Source organism: Ambystoma mexicanum, chromosome 2q (assembly GCF_040938575.1).
Source record: "Ambystoma mexicanum isolate Mex_15411 chromosome 2q, UKY_AmexF1_1, whole genome shotgun sequence".
Classification (NCBI taxonomy): Eukaryota; Metazoa; Chordata; class Amphibia; order Caudata; family Ambystomatidae; genus Ambystoma; species Ambystoma mexicanum.
This window is the reverse complement of record NC_090924.1, coordinates 1,026,238,435-1,026,256,115: the sequence shown is the minus strand read 5'-3', so window position 1 is coordinate 1,026,256,115 and position 17,681 is coordinate 1,026,238,435. Positions and strand designations below refer to the sequence as shown.

The 17,681-nt window shown below is 46.3% G+C and overlaps 1 protein-coding gene across 1 annotated transcript in view; it reads right to left on the bottom strand.

The window, feature by feature from the left end:
• The window catches only part of CFAP69 (cilia and flagella associated protein 69), a 1,486,345-nt gene that overhangs the window by 1,206,270 nt on the left and 262,394 nt on the right, over nt 1-17,681 (bottom strand). The window contains exon 3 of the mRNA XM_069648365.1: nt 17,585-17,650. Within this exon, the coding sequence (XP_069504466.1) occupies nt 17,585-17,650 (66 nt within the window). The remainder of the gene's footprint in view (nt 1-17,584; nt 17,651-17,681) is intronic.

The following is a 17,681-nucleotide window of genomic DNA, read 5'->3' as shown; positions in this document are numbered from 1 at the left end:
GAGGGGAAAGACGGGGGGGAGTAGAGAGGGCAGGGGGGGCTTCAAGGTGGGGATTGGAGGAGGAAGGATTTAAGGGAATTTCGAAATGAGATGAGGGTAGTGGAAGAGCGGATTAAGAGGGGGAGAGAGTTCCAATGCAGAGGAGCAAGAAAGGGAGAACCTTTTAAAGTTGCCAAAACAGGTAATGGCTTATTGTCATTTTGATTTATCTAAACCACACAGGAGGATCTGTGGCTCTGGACACAAATGACTTTAAACCTGAACAGACCATAATAACAGAAAGACTATGTAAGGTAATTCAGGATATAAATCCTCCCTACTCCCAAATGTATAATGGAAAGGAATTTAGAAATGGTGCCTTAAATAGACTGTCTTCCTCTGTAACAATGAATTATAATGGTTCATCCTTAAATGAATTTAAGGGATGCAATTCTACCCTCAGAACCCATACACTAATACTGCCCCTTACAGCAACCTTTTTTCCACTGCTCCAGCCAGCAACCTGAACTGCTTCAAGCCTTCACTGAACCCTGTTTTTGCAGTACGGTCTAACACAAACTACTTTCACATTGTGTTGTGCCTTAGGGTCGCTTAGAGACCACTGTGACATTGTGTTGTGCCTTAGGGTCGCTTAGAGACCACTGTGACATAGTGTTGTGCCTTAGGGTCGCTTAGAGACCACTGTGACATAGTGTTATGCCTTAGGGTCGCTTAGAGACCACTGTGACATTGTGTTGTGCCTTATGGTCGCTTAGAGACCACTGTGACATAGTGTTGTGCCTTATGGTCGCTTAGAGACCACTGTGACATTGTGTAGTGCCTTATGGTCGCTTAGAGTACACTGTGCATTAGCACTGTGTATTAGCACTGTGTATTAGCACTGTGTACTAGCATTTCTCTGATTCTCTGCGTTAGTACCCTCACTGCAGCACCATTGTGCACTAACATTGCGTACTAGCTTCTCTCTGATGATTTTGTGCGCCAGTTCCCTCTAAATTCAGATATGATAACCTGGACCTTCCTCATTATGTTCCCATTCTGCCTGGTCCCCCATGACACCCCTTGTACAGGGCCACACTTTCGCTTACACCCCAATGGCCTCAGCAGACTAGCCTGCCCCAGACATTATCCCATACCCTGCCCCACCCCCTTCCTACCCAACATCAACCCCTTCCAGCCTACCTCCTCCATCGACTCTCATCGCACAGCAGACACCTCCAGCCCCCAAGAAGCATCACAAACTACTCCCATCGGCCAATCCACTATCACGAACCTCACTACCAGCAAATCCTATCCCTGCTCAGGCTTATCGAGACTCACCCGACTCAGATCCAGAACACACACACCCGTATCCTTCCTCAATCTAGGCAACAAACAAAATATAACCTTAACCAAATCTGCCCCTCCCTGCACACGCCCTACACTTCCGTCAGACCAGATATCACACGGCCTGAACGCACCCTCCCCCCGCACCCACATCAAAAAATCATGCATCACCACCGAAACCATCAAAGGTGCACTCATCAATGCGAGATCTGTAGTCGCCCATGCCCTAGACATAGCCGACATTATTTCCTTCAATGATCTCGACTTCATAGCTATTACAGAGACCTGGCTCCACCCAGCGTCTGGCCCCTCTCTATCACTTGCTATACCCAATGACTATACCATCTACCGTGCAGACAGACAAACAGCTAAAGGTGGTGGAGTAGCCATTATTGCAAAAAGCTCCATCAACATAAGACACATACAAAACCAATCACTGCCATCAGCGGAACTACTCACCCTCAAACTATACACAACGCACACAAGCACTATCACCATCCACCTCATTTACAGACCGCCAGGCCCTATACTATCCTTTAATGACGACATAGCCCTTTTACTCTCTGACAATATCAAACCTAACTCTCGACTACTCATCCTAGGAGACTTTAATCTAGGTCTCAATGATGAGAAAGATGACAAAGCTCACACTGTCGCCAACACAATTTCAGAATTAGGACTCACCCACCATATCACACAACCCACACACAACAAAGGCTGCATCCTTGACTGGATAGCTGACCTCAACTGCAACACTACCATCCTTTCCAACACTCCATGCGCTTGGACTGATCACCACCTTATTACCTTCACCATCAACAAAGGCACTCAAACACCAGGGCCTTCCTCCAATGCCCCACCCACACTCACAAGAAACAACAAAAATATCACACTAGAGAAACTCCTCCCGTTACTCCAACCCATCATCGACTTCTCACCCACCATGACCAACCCTACTGAACTAGTAGAGTTATACAACACAACTATCCTTAAGGCCATAAACACCATAGCACCACTCAAGCTTCGGAAAGCCAAACCACGAGCACACCTCAATTCTTGGTTCACCCCCAAACTAAAAACACTCCGCAAATCCAAAAGACAAGCTGAATTAGCATGGAAACAGTCACCATCCACTATTAATAAGACATCTTACGCACTGGCATCGAACATCTATAAATCAGCCATCATCCAGTCTAAAAAAAACATGTACAATGAAAGAATCAGCAACGCCAAATCTAATACCAAAGAGCTCTTCAATATCCTGAGAGAACTCGAATCACCCTCCCCCACTCCAGACACTTGTAACAAAGACATCCACTGGTGCACGAGCATCCAGGAAGCACTCCTAGGCAAAATTGCCACACTACAAGCCAAAATCCTGACAAAGAAAGAAAGCCTCACCCTCACTGATAACATCACCCCCTCTACACACACCCACACCACCCCCCAAAATGATGACAATAACCTCTTTGAGTTTTCCACCATAACCATCAAAGAGGTTGAAGAAATAATCTACTCTCTTAAACCGTCCAAATGCCAAGGCGATACCTGCCCAGCCCCAGTCATTAAAGATGCAGCCAAACAACTTGCTCCCTTCATCACTTCCCTCATCAACTCATCTTTCACCTCCAACATAGTGCCCAACAACCTCAAGGACTCCTGGGTTCTTCCTTTACTTAAGAAGCCCACCCTTGACCCTAATGTCCCCACCAACTACAGACCCATTACGACCGTACCCTTCCTACTAAAAATCCTCGACAGAGCTGCCTATCTTCAGATACAGAACCACCTTGAGAAAAATAACTTACTAGGACTCAGACAATCAGGATTCCGCCCCAAACACGGCACTGAGACCGCCCTGATTGACCTTAAGATACAGATGGACAACATTAAAGACAATGGTAAACTAGCCATCCTTCTCCTTCTTGACTTATCGGCCGCCTTCGACCTGGTCAACCACGACATCCTCTGCAAACATCTATCCTCAGCAGCCAAATTTTCAGATAACGCCAACACATGGATCCATTCCTTCCTTAACAACAGATCCATGAGAGTCTACGTACCCACAGCCTCTGCCATCCCAGCCCCAGTCACTTGCGGTGTCCCCCAGGGCTCCTGCGTCTCCCCCACTCTATATAATGTGTTCACGAAACCCCTCTTTGACATATTGGACCGCTTGGGTGTCATCTACACCAACTACGCAGATGACACCCAAATACTGATCCCTTTAACAGGCGACTACTCCACCGACCTCACTGCTCTCAACAACATTTATTCCATTATCCAAGAATGGATGGCCAAGCATGGCCTATGCCTCAATGACGACAAGACCGAACTTCTTCTCCTAGGTTCCCAACCCAGACTTAATAAACTCGACAAACTCTATCAAGCATTCACTATAGACGGCAATAACATCATCGTCTCTAACAGCGTCAAAACCCTAGGAATCTACCTCGACTCCTCCCTCACACTGACAAGACAGATCAATTCCATCTCATCAGCCACTGCTTACACCTGTAAACTCATCAATGCCAGCAGACCTTACCTCTCACCATCCAACTGCATCACCTTAGCCAGAGCGCTAGTCCTTTCCAAAGTTGACTACTGCAATGCGTTATACTTGGGAACCAGTCAGAAAAACATCAACAAACTACAAGTCATACAAAACAACGCCTTGCGAGCAGCCCTGAACATACCCAAACATGAACACATTTCGGAAGCCAGACGCACCTGCCATTGGCTATCCATACCACAAAGAATTGAATATAAAACCATCTCACTCACACGCAAATGCCTAGCTAATCAAGCACCCAGATACCTATCCGACAATCTCAATCACCACACCCCAGCGCGCCCTACCAGATCAGCTCATACACATTGCTTAAATATCCCAAGATTTAAGCTCCAAAAAGCAGGTGGCTCCAGCTTCCCCGTGCTTGCCTCCAAACTTTGGAATTCACTTCCACTCGAGCTGAGATCAGAACCTTCCTTTCACAGATTTAGACACAACACCAAAACTTGGCTTCTATCCAAAGAAACGTAAACTGCCTAGCCCTACCTTACTAGCATGCACCAAGACTGTAAATTTGTAAATATGTAATCGGTTTGTACATTTCTGTTGTATTATTCTTGTTGTATTCATCGCAAGCGCCTGGATGCCCTAGGGCCAGGCGGCGCTATACAAATAATAAACTAAACTAAACTAAAGAACACATTTTGTTGTAGAGGACTACAAGTCCCATAATCCCATAAGTACTGGGACAAGGGCTGAACAGTCATGCAGTCGTAGTAGTAGTCATGCATTTAAGCCCAATAACCCACACCTGAAGGAACGTGAGGCATGAAAGGCCCACTCAGGTGCAAGCAATTAGAAGGAGCTGGAACTGTGGCTGGAGTGTGTGCAGTAGTAGCAGAAGGAAGAAGGCAGGGTGTTGGCAATGCATGCCGAAGTGGGAGAACCAAAGGGATGCCAGGACTCTGATGCAGCTGATTTCACCTGCTTGTCCTGTGAGAGTTTTGTTCCCCCAAACTCTGAACTGCAGAGGCTGTGCAGTGGAGGGTGTGCAGGAAGGCTGCCTTTCCCCATGTGAACCTAATTGCAGAGATTGCGCAGAAAGAAGCGTGTTTGGAGAGCGTGGCGAGGAGCTGTTGTGAAGCCGTGGGTCTCAGGAGCGAGAGAGGTTCCTTAATTGAGTGGCCAGACCGGGGATGTCTTCAGTGAGGAAGGGTGTGGGTCCCAAGTGAAGACAGAAGTAATAGAAGTTGTGCAACACGTGGAGAAAAGAACACAGAAGCCGGTGAGTTAAATCTAGCGTTCTGATCCCACAGCCGGCAAAAGTATCCAGCTTAGTATTCACTTGCATAAGAGCAGAAGCTGGGTGAAGTTGTTTGTTGAGTCTTTAACAATGGGTCACTTGAAATGTAGTACTCACATGTGATCGGGTAATTTCTCCTTCACTCACATGAAGAGCAAAAGCAATTGTTAAACTTTGTAAAACCTATGAAGAAGTGGTTTGCGTGTGCCTAATTCCGCTTCTCAGAGGAAGAGTGATGTCTGAATCATTATTCACGCAGATAATTGCTCATAAAGAGAAGTCAAGTGCTTAAACATTTTATTTGAAGTTGGAGAGAGCAAACATTGCCCAGGCCAAGAGTATTCCCCAATTGAGACTGAAACCAGCCTTTCCAAAGGCCATAGAACAGTTTAAACAGTACAGTGAGCTAAATAGAACTTAGCATTGCCCAGGATACAAGTGTGAAAGCATTACCTGAAGCCAAGAGAGTGGCCCCAAAGCTTCTGGGTAATTATTCTGGCTAACAGGTGGCAGAGGGATAACGCAAGGTTGGGGAAGGGAAACCTGCTACTTACATATATTCTTTGGCGTTGATTTATTTTTTTTTGACAGTTGTATGGCGCCTATACGTGTTTCCAGGTGCCACAAGGCAAGAAGAGGAGGGGTGGGGGGTGAGAACATTGGCAATCAAAAGGAAAACAACAACAAGAGCAAAGGAAAACAGTTGTATTGGTCTTTTGACAATCCTACCGTGCAAATGCATGACAAGGTGATAAGTACGAGTGGCTGGGGGAAGAGGGAGAAGTACAATAGAGGGGCATCCCTATGGGTGGGGGTGGGTAAGTGCTATTCATGCCAGGGCGGCAAGTGCCAGGGAAAAGAGGTAAAGGATGCCAGAGGGCAAGTGCTGGCATAGGAAACTGACAGGGACTGGTAGAGGGGATGGTCTGGTCCCTGTATGACTCTGAAGGGACCAGGCCCCAGTCACAGTGGCAGGTGGAGAGTTTAGCACGGGGGGAGCAGGAAGGAAGAGGAGAAAAGGAAGGTCTTGAGAAGTTTCCAGAATTTAAGAAGATCCGGGTCAAGTCTGAGGGGCAAGGGGGCTGTTCTAGAGGAAGGTGCCAGCCGAAGAGAGGGATCTACCTCCCACTCTCTGCTTAGAGAAACGTTTGACCTGCAGAGAGTTGGAACCAAAGGATTGAAGGATTCTGCCTCTGCGATATTTCAGGAGGGAAAGTTGGATGAATTTGATCCTTGCAATCACGGGGAGCCAGTGGAGAGATTTTAGGGCTGGAGAGATATGGTCCGTGGGATTGAGGCCAAGGATAAGTCTCACGGCTCTATTCTGGATTAGTTGGAAGGGGCAAATAGAGGAAGGTTTAGAAAGAGGCTATTGCAGATGTCAAGCCTAGAGATGTCTAGGGCTCTGGAGACATTGAACTTCTGGAGGAATGTGAAGAAAGTTAGAATGCCCCTAAAAAGATGAAGTTGAATATTCGACTTCTTGGCAAGGTCCGAGATGTGTGGAGGGAAGGATAGAGAGGAGTCAAAGATGATCCAGAGGTTTTTTGCCTCACAAGCCGGTGAGGGGAGAGGACCGAATGAGTCTGGCCAGAGAGTGAGGGGGTAACGTAGGAACATACATCAAAATAAGAAGACTCTGTCTTGCTGGCATTGAGCAGAGACCATTGGCAGAGCAACATGCCTGAATGGCAGTCAGTTATAAGGTAGGAAGAGGAGGAGGCTGTAGGGGAAGGCAGCCATTAAGAGAGTTTTGTGTCGTTTCCCTAAAACTGAGTAGAGTAGGTGGAGATTAGGTGGGCCAGAGGAGCCACGTAGATGAAGAACTATGGCGATAGGATGGAACCTTGAGGGATGCCCCAGGTAGAGAATGAGGTGGGAGAGAGAAAATTACCCATTTGAACTTAGGAGGTTCGGCTAGGGAGGAAAGAAGTGAGCCACGTCAGTGCCCAGTTCGTGATGCCTATGGTATCACAGAGACGGTTTATGAGGATGGAGTGGTTGACAGTGGCAAAAGCAGAGCAGAGCAGAGATCGAGGAGGATCAGAATAGAAGGAGAGTTAGAGTCCAGATCCGAAAGTAGATCTTCTCTGGTATTCATGAGAGCAGTTTCACTGCCTCTGGCTGCCCTGAAACCGGACTGGTGGCCATGGAAGCAGCCAACCATTTCGGTGTGAAGGGTCAGTTGGGGAATGACCAGCTTCTCCATGAGTTTGCCTAAGAAAGGGGTGATGGAGATAGGTCGATAGTTTGACGGGCATGAGGGGTCAGAAGACAGCTTTTTTAGGAGAGGGTGCGCAAGGGAGTCCTTGAGGGGTTGAGGGAAAGAGCCTGTGGCAAATGAGTGGTTGCAGAGGTCAGCCAAGACAGTAAACTAGGGAGCAGATGACAGGATGTCAAGAGTTTTTGAGGAAAAGTGGGAGGCCAGTGTGGAGCATAAGGCCTAGGAGGGAGGAGGAGAAGAGGAGACTGCGGTAGGATTAGCGAGTTCCTTGCAGATTTTAAAGAGTTCAGCCGTGTTGTTAGTGGCTCCAGAGATGCAAGCTTGGACATGAGCTCTTTTCTTGGAGCAGATAGAAAGACAGTATTGCCTTTGGAGAAGGCGGCAGACCAGTTTGTCAGGAGATAAGCTAGATGACTGCCACTTCTTTTCTGCTGCTTTGAACTTTGGTTTCAAAGCGGCTAAGTCAGAGTCGTACCAAGAGTTGCATTTGGAGGCATGCTTCATGCGGATCCTCATGACAGGGGTAATGACGTCCAGGGTGTTGGTGATATTGAGATGGAAGTTAGATAGAACAGAGTCGGGGGAGAGTCCAGAGCAGGGGATGGGGGAGGGATGAAGGAAGAAGCAAAGGCAGCAACTGACACGCACTTCATCGGTCGAATGATGGAGAAGGAGAATGACAGCACGGGGGAGGAGACTGGACAGGGGAGGTCAAGGAAGGCAGAGAGGAGGGAGTGGCTGAACCAGGAAAGAGGGGTAGTGAGGGGCTGGAAAGGGGGGTGTCTGATGAGATGAAGGCATCTGGGGTGTGGCCTGCAAAGTGGGTTGGGCCAGAAGAGAGGATAGTGAGGGAGAGAGTGTTGCAGAGGTTGTGGAAAAGAGCAGAGGCCACATCATGGGAGTCGAGGTGGATGTTGAAGTCCCCAAGGATGATAAGTTTGGGGGAGGAGGCAAGAAGAGAGGAGGAGAGGTCGGCCCATTCCGAGCGGAAAAGGGAGGAAGGATCGGGGGGTTTGTAGATGGTAGCGAGCGTCATAGAGAAAGAGGGAGAGACAGTCAGCCTGCAGACTACGCTTTCAAAGGAAGAGTAGAATTGAGTGGAGATGATGGAGGTAGGTTCCCACTGAGGGAATATCATAGCCACTCCACCACCAGATCAGGAAGGTCTGGGGTTGGAAATGATCTTGTAGCCTTCAGGTAGAAGAGAGTCAAAAGCAGTGACAGAGCTGCACTTGAACCATGTCTCAGTGAGGGCGAGGACGTCAAGGTCTTCAAGGAGATGACAAATGTCAGGAGTGTTTAATGGCAGAGCGAGAATTGAGGGTAGACAAATGAAGCTGGTGGCCCCCTTTAAAAGATTTGCGAGGGAGGAAACAGGGGTGCAGTGCAACCCGTGGGGGGGTGAGGGAAGGAGGGGTGGGAGGGAAGTTGAAAAGGGAATGAAGATGCTTGTCCAGAAGGAGAAGGTTGGGCTGAGAGCCCTGGGCCATGATAGCGCCATTGTGATAAACATTAATGGTGCATTTGGAAGATGAGAAGTGAGCCAAGAGCACTTCCCATCTAGTGTCGCCAGTAATGGGTGAGGAGGAGAAAGGGGAGGGGACAGAGACCATATGAGGGGCCCATAGGTTAGCTGATGGAACAGCAAAGAGGATGTCAGTGATAGTTTGTCTGTAGGAAGCATTGATGTATGTGTCTGAGATGGGCAGGCCTGGGTTGGATTTTAGGAGTGCCTTTCTGAGTTTCTTCTTTCCAGACTTTGTGAGGGAGGGTAGGAGATGGAGAAACAGTTTGAAAAAATAGGGGAGACTGAGAGCACCATAGTGGAAGGGGAGGGAGGTCAGGATAGCAGTGTTACGCTCACCTGGTATCCACGGGGGCACCACACGATACTGGATGGAGGTCTAAGAGCTATCCTGGACCCCTCTCTGCTTGGTTATGTTCCAGACATTGGGTAGCGCCTATAACAGGAGAATGGAGGGTTAAGATACAGATTCTGTGATGGGTGGACTCCCACCTTCCTCCAGTCCAAATCCCCTCCCTTGGGGGTTATTGCTCACCTTAGGTTTTTGTGTGTTGAACTATCCATCCTGTGTCTCTATGCAGGGGCGCGTGGTTGGTGTGGGCGTTCCATGGACCTGGTTGCTTCACTGGTCCGTGTGACCTTATGTCGGGTCCAGACCGGCTGTGATTCCGGCTTTGCTTGCTGTCTTCCAGGTGAGTTATAATGTCTTTTCCGTCTTTATTCTGTCTCTTTCTTTCCCTCTGGTTTCTCTGTCTTCTCGGCATCTATGCTGTTCCCTAACAATGTCTCTTTTTTGTTTTCACAGGGATGGTTGCGATATCAGAGTTACCGCGCCGATGGCGAAGACCACGGTGAGTTATTTGGTGTTAATTGCTAACCTGTGTTCTCTTCCCTTCTTTGTACAGGTTGTGGTGATGTTCCGGAGTGATGAGCGATCGAAGCACTGCTTGCCCAGGTAAGTACTTTGTTAATGCTGATCTTGTTCCTTCTCCCTTGCAGGTTGCAGTGAAACCACGGGGTGGGCGAGGTAAGAGAAGTGCAGGGTGATGTCAGGACTCGCTGCTTGCCCAGGTAAGAATTGTTATTAATGCTGTCCTTGTTTCTTTACCTTTGCAGGTTGCGGCGAACTCCAGAGATGGGCAAGGTAAGCGAAGCGCAGGATGGATTCAAGACCAGTTACTTCACAGGTTCTTGGTCGCTAATGCTGTTCTTTTTCTTCCAGGTTATTAATGGAATCCAGATCTAGGGCTTCAGGATCGGGCCGTCGGAGAAGCAGATGAGCAGGAGCTGGACACGGTGAGCATTACGCTGCAGGAGTGCAGAATAACACGAAGAGTGTTCTGCTGTTTGTGTGTGGTTTAAATGGCCCAGGTAAAGTAGTTCTAGGCCAAGTAGTTCCAGGCCCAGCCACACCCAAAAAACTAGACCGCATGGCTTGGTTCTAAAGAACTGAGCTGTGTAATAGGCCTCCAAGTTGGATTAAGGTCCAAAACTGATATCACTTTATTCTTGATAATGAGCCTGGCGCCAAAGGCGGCACGACTGACTGTGTATGTTTCTGATGGAGTTTTAAGGCCCTTGGGGCCAGTGTGAGGGGCTTTAGCCTCACTCCTGCCAGGGGGATGTTATACCTGACGAGGTCAGGGGCATGGATCGTGACAGCAGGGAGAGGATCAGAGGCACTAAGTGAAAGTGAAATTTAAGAAAGCACTCACGGTCACGATCGTAGCACAGCAATGGGTGCTCTAGCCATGATGGGCTTACCTTAAATAAGGTCTCCCCTGATGGTGCAAGTATCCTGCTGCTAGGTGGGGGAGAGGGAACAACAGCAACAGCCATGCTCGGTGATGAGGAAGAGAAGGATACAACATACATTGCCAAAGACTGTAGACGGAAGAGAGAAGTGTATTCCAAAGGCAATGATAGGTTGTTGTTGGTTGCAGACAAATAAGAGGCAAAGAGTCTGTCCCTTTGGAAAGGGGATATACAGAGGAAGAGTGCCTTGCTTATTTGAAGGTGTTGACAAAATACTCAAGTTGTCGTGGCGCATGGTTACAGGCAGACAAGAAAGGCAAAGTGGCTGCCCCTCTGTTCAGAAGAAGAGTGCCTTGTCTTCTTATCTGAAGGTGATGAAGTACCTGAAAATGAATCCTGTCATAACATGTTTGAAGTCACAAAGTACTGCAGCTGTGGTGGTCTATTTGGTTGTCAGTAGATGTGAGACTTCAGCAACACAAATGAGGCTGGAATACTATGAGGCCAAGGAGTATATCCTCATGGTAAACATTTGAAGAGGTTGAAGTTGTTGAAGTGGAAGTAGAAGTGCTGGAAAGTCATCCTAACAAGGATACCTACTGTGACTCCTAATCGTATAAAGAGAGCCATTAACTGATAATTAAGACTTGTGTTTAACATTTACAGAAGTTGTATTTCTTTTGAACTGTGGCAATTCCTATTGGATAACTGGAAGTGGTGGTAAAACATTGTAGCTGAGAATAACATCAATGCTATTTTGAGGAAGTTAAAAGTCCTTATTTCACCAAGAAGAAAAGCTTTGCCGTTGTTGGAACTTTGCTTAACAAAAACTTCACCTTGACATTAGAACATCAAGAACTGAATTGAGACTGCATTAGCTACATGGATTTCCTTGTTTCTTTTTGTTGAACACTGTATCTGAATTTACTTTGAAACCTAGGGAAGGGAGTTCACCTAAATTACTAAGAGGCATCATTGTTGATGTTATTTGAATTGCCATATATTTTCTTTGTGTATTTGATGTTTAGGTGTGGGGCCAGGCATCCTGTGTTGGAGTGTTTCCCTTTAGTTTGTTAGGCAGGGAAACCCTCGTCACAGTAGGGATAGTGAGGCATCTGATTTTATTTATAATTTAATAAAATGGCATATTTTTAACAACCATCCAAAGGTTGTCTGCCTCACATTGCTGACCCCTCACATAATATTATTCTTTAAGCAAGATCTCCCTTGACATTTCTTTACTGCTGTTAAAGGCCACCAAAGGGTCTTCCCTTCTGACCTCTTTTGCATTTTTTACCTGTGGTGTGAATCCATCCAAGACTGGCACCACCCACAACCAGGTTGCTTGAGTAAGCACTATCGTGGCAGATTAACTTATTTCTAACCTCACTTTCCCAAAAAGCTATTGTGCCCCTGTGAGTTCCAATTTAACACACTAATTTCCTCTTTTTCCAAAGCCTGATCTGTTCCCAAGTGATGTTTTGAGTTGGAAGGCCAGCCAGGACCAGCTGGCTGGTTCTTGACCAAAGGTAGCCAGCCTGCGACCGTCATTTTCAATTGTGCATTTTATATTATCTTTCTTTTTATACGCAAAGCTGTATGAGTCATGATGATCATTATTGTCAGCATAAAACGGTCTAAGAGCATATATTTCAAAACCTCTCAAGAAGTCCTCCTGACTAGCCAGTACTAAACTCTTGAAAAGATATTTAATTTTTAATAAAGCATTGCTTCAGAATCTTTGCCACCATTTCATGGCATTCCAGATAATATTCATGTAAATGAAATACCGAATTAATTCAAGCCAATGGTGCAAACAGTGGCCACCCTAACTTTATTACTTGTAATTGTCTATACGTTAATTTATGTTTTGTCTTTTGGACTTCAATAAACCCTTTCTAAACCAAACCAGAAGTGATTTTAATGGCATCCTTCAAGAGAAATCCTCTTACACTGTTGTATTGGTTACCATTTTCATAGCTACTGTCACAGGTAGCACAAAAGCACTCAGATTCCAGGATGGTGCAATATTTGTGGGCCCTAGGGCGCCCTTCCTCTCTTTCTTGTCTTCCTTGGGGTTTTCTCCCCAACCTAGGCGTTCATAACCCTGGTTGGTTCTACTGAATGGTCACTCCTATTGCGTAATGGCTACCTTCGGCTATAGGTGTCTAAGTGTCGACTGTCTAAACTCCCTCAGGGATTTCAAAGCTGTCCTTATCCTAGCCGGTTGTCGGTATTTAATGGAGTTGAGGAGTGCTTACCTTTCCCCTTTTACTCTACCTGCTCCTTTTCCCTTTGCTCCTCCTGCGGTCCAATTTCCCTCTGATGTTTCACTCCCCATGGCGCCTGCCTCCACTCTTTGATGCTACCACCCCACCCGCTCTGCTTCCTACTACCCTCCACCACTGCCCTGCTACCCCCGACACTCCTACTCTACGCCAACACTCCTACTCAACGACCCTCCTTTCACTCTGGATCAGTCTTCTCACATTCACACCGCGCACTATCCTCTCTATACACGTGTCTCTCAAATACACAAACAAACACACACTTCTACTGCAGGACCACTATCACTCCTAAACCATATCACTTATCACAATAATCTCCTCCACAAGGCACGTCTCCTTTTTTCCTCCTGTTGGTCTCTTGGTCCACCTCCACTGACACTACTGACCTCACCTGGATAACCCACACTTCCCGTTTCCTGTCCCCTGCTTAAATCTCAATCCCTCTGCCCTTATTGTATTTGTTTTTATTAATTTATAGAGCGCCTTAAACCAAAGTGCAGCTATCCCTGTGAAATACTGCCTTGTCTTTACCTCCCAGGGTGCATTTGTGTGAGAAGTTAGAAGAAGCGGGCTATGCCCAACCCGCTTTTCTCATGTGGGCCTTTTGTGTAAAATAAAGAGTGGCAACTGAAGTCCAGCATTCCCACTGCAAGTTCCATTCCATCCAAATCACCCAGTAAATTGGTGAGGAGAGGAACATGGATTTCCTTTCCATCTTTTCCCTGCTGGTCTAGGGTGACATTGAGTTCTCATCTCCTGTTTTGGAGTTGTGGCACCATTTCCAACCTCCAAAATGGGTGGCCGTGATAGGCCATTGTGGGAGTCCCAACTGGTGGGGCTGCCAGCGCCCCAATCTGTGTGGCCTCCACTCTGTTATTCCTGGAGGAAGGTTCACTATTCTCTCCCACTTCCCTTCTGGTCCATTGAGCAAGCCTCAGAGGTTGTGGTCGGTCTCTGAGACTTCCACCTGCAGCTCCGCAGACTGTGCTAAATCCCTGCACAGGAACAAAGCCTCTCTTCTCCCGCATTGTACGACCGTCGTGGGTCCAGGCTCCTAGCAACAGCAGTGTCCTTTCTTCATTCCCTCTAGGTGACTCTTTTCATAATTGAGCAACTCTTCAGGACTGCTGCCTTCATCTGTTCTGACATGCTTAGAGAACAGCTGACAGGTTCTCAGTCTAAGAGGTATGGCTAGAGAAGATACTAGTGGTCTGAAAACATGTATGTAGGCACCAGAGGAGTGAATAGGGGTTGGGACCTCTTCCTCTGCTCACAGCCTGAGTGCTGACTACAGGTTCTACTCTCCCACTAATCCCAGCAGAAATAGTTTGTACCCCTCTTTACAAGGTCAGACTACTGGCCTTGTTAAACCACTTGATTTCACAATAGCCATTTACTTATGCAGAGATCGATTACAACATTTTGGTAACCTCCAAACAATTACAGGAAACAGACTTCCACTCATTACTGATTCAATGTTCAAAATGTCCCTCTGTTGAGGGATGCCATTCATCGTGCAGATGCTTTTTTCCCTTAAATGAGAGTACTTTGCCATCAATGAGTGCAAGATCCAGACAGCACCGTTTTTCATAGGGTGAAATTGGGACATAAACATAAGGCTGTTCCCATATGAAATTGAAAGGAAAGATTGTGCACCTGTTTTTGTATTTATGTGATCAGCAAATGTTTCCCCCTTGAAGAAGTTCCTGCACTGATTTAATGGAATTTAGCATGCTGCAATGCTGCGATACACAGAAGGAATCTTTCTATACCACTAAAAGCATAGGATGTATACACCTGGTTAAACAGCATTACAAGTAGGGTTGGAAAAGTGATTTTTGTGCCAACAAGAATACTACACAAGTGATTTGATGTGTTAACTGCAGGGCTATATATGTTGGTCTTGGTTAAGGCATATAGATCCCATTTGTCAACTGATGCTTTTTATGTGTGTGTAAAAATATATATGTCTGAATTTCTTTTCATTGCAAAAAATAAAAAAGGTACAAAATACATAGCGTTTGTAAAGACAAGCAATTGGCTGGGAGTTGCATTAACAGCAGGGTCTAGAATATATATTTCACAGGGCATGAACATAAAGCACTGTCTTACACAACGGGCCTCATTCCAAGATTGGCAGTCTGGAAACAAGGGTTCTGGTAAGCTTACCGGCACTCTTGTTTCTGGACCGCCACACTACGAGTCTGCCTCCAGGGGCCGTTACGCCCGGCAGGGTCTGCTGGGCGCAATGGACCCTGCAAGCAGACTTCACAGAAGCACCATAACCGTTAGCAACAGTTAGCAACGGTGCCTGTGCTTCAGTCTCCCCAATCCCACAGAGTCCTATGGGACTCCACAGGCATGGGGAGTTACCAAACCCGCTGCCTGACTTCCTGTGCCACCGGGACTTGTAATGTCCCGGTAGCACCGGGAAGTCAGGCAGCGGATTTGGTGTTTCAGGAGGTGAGCACAATATGCAACATTCCCCTTAAGGGTGGCGGAAAGCGGGACCTCACAGGGAGAGACTCCCCTCATGGGGATAAGGACTCTGGTTCTGTGATACAACTCCCTAACCCTTTTGCACTTGAGCCCATGAAACCCATAAAGTCTGCTGAGAAAAAATATGAAAGCATTACTTTGTGTTATTGCAACACTCCTTCCTTTCTTCCCGTACGAATTGATACCACCAAGACAGGGAAATGTAAAATAAACATACAGTCTGATCGCAAGCCATCTTGAGTTATGCAAACTACTCTTTTGCCAACTACAGAAGGTACTGGGAAGAGTTGGCCCAGAGGAGGCGTTAAGAATACACAATGTACACAAATAAAGGACTATGGTCTAGCTCTATGACATAAAAATGGAGAATGACTCAATGAAGAGTAAAGCAGTTATGAAGTCTGGCAGACCCAAGAAGTGTGAACCTGGAACCAAGTAGCTACATTGGGGAAGTGAACCTCCAGTCGGTCGGACACTGACAGCAGGTTGCAGGAGTCCTTCGCAGGCCAACGCAGAGTAGGCATGTCTGGAAGCTGGGAACTGACCAACGATGGCGTTACCTGGAAGAGGTGGGCCGAGCAGTCCATTAACTGCAACAACACCGGGGAGAAAAGGCATGGTAGCAGGGAGTGTAACATGAAGCAAGAAGAGCTTCCAGTGGGAACACAGTGACCCAACATCCCGGAAGAACAGCTCACGTGTGCCTACCAGAGAAGAGGTAATGGGAGTCACAGGAGACCCGGTAGATGATTGGGGAAGGGTGCTGAATGTGAAGAAGGCATCAGGAGTAATCTCCCTCATTTCTGTAGTGGTGTTAAAAATATTGAATTGAAAGAAAGCCTTGGGAGTAAACTCCCTCATCTCCAGAGTGGTGACAGATGTTCCAAGTATGGAGATTACATCACAAGTGATCGTCTTCATCTCAGTTGCTTTGTCAAAGAGATTAAAAGAGAACATATCGGGAGTAGTCTCCCTCAACACTTTAGCCTCAAGAAGAACACTAAGGCTAGAGAATACCACGAGTGATGGTGTTAGAAGGACCAAAAACACAATGGGAACAGTTCCCCTTGTTCTCACCAACAGGAAGAAGATAAAGAAAGGCAAGGAATAACTGTATTGTAAACAAAAGGAGTGTATGACCTTTAAGGAAGCCCTAAGGGAATCCTGGGAAGGATTGCACAGGTTGATAAAAACTGTTGCAGGAAGTTATCTAAAGATAGCCAGTGGCGGAACCAACTGAACCAGGAGAAGGGAGTCATTTTCCTGGTTTCCCACATAATTGTTGAATCAGCAGCACGCCCATAGGGCTGATCCCTATGAACCAGCAGAATGCAGACATTCTCCTGGAACTATTTATGACAATGTCTTTTGGTAGTGGTAGGGCTAGAGTAGGCTACTTTGGACAGAGGATGGACACTGAGTTTGACAACCAAACAGACGACAAGCACCCCAGTTATCCTTTTGTTAGGCAGAGAAAACCCTTCAGGGATAGGGAAACTTAGGCTTTCATTATTATTTAAATAAAGATCACATTGGAAATGTCACCCTTTTGACCGACTCCTTACTACAGCATGCCACACCTGCACTTATGTGATTTGAAAAAAGGTACACAGTCAGTAGTGGACTGGCATACAGGGGACTCAAGAGATTTCCCATGGGCCTTTACATCATGGGCCGCTTGTGCAGGTACCCTCATTTTCTGGGCTCCTTACCTAATATCCTAGTCATCCCATCCACTTCCATTGCTGCTAATCCTCCAAATTCTTTCGAAGAAAACAATTTGTTATATAGGTTCCAGTATGTTTTTCTTCACTCCTAACAAATATCTGATTTTTTTGTTATATTTAAATACTTTCTAATCAGTATATAGGGACACAAATGTTTTAAAGATCACTATTTGCACCCATTATTTTTTAAACGTATACCATACATAGTGGTGTGATATAGGGTCACATTCAAAAACATTTCTGGGCCAATTTTGGTTCCCAGTCCAACCCTGGACACAGTGTACACCTAATAAATTAAACAATGAAGTTGTTCACCATAACATTTTATGAAAACATATATATCCAATATATAGATAAAAGCACACTTTTAAATAGTTTTCAAAATAAGAATATATACTTTCAGGAGCACATATTAAAAAGGATACAATGCCATGCTGATAATGCCTCAGCATCTTCTTGACAACTCTCAGATGTCTTTCAGTGAAAGTACACTGTAAAAAAAAAAGAAAACACATGTATAAA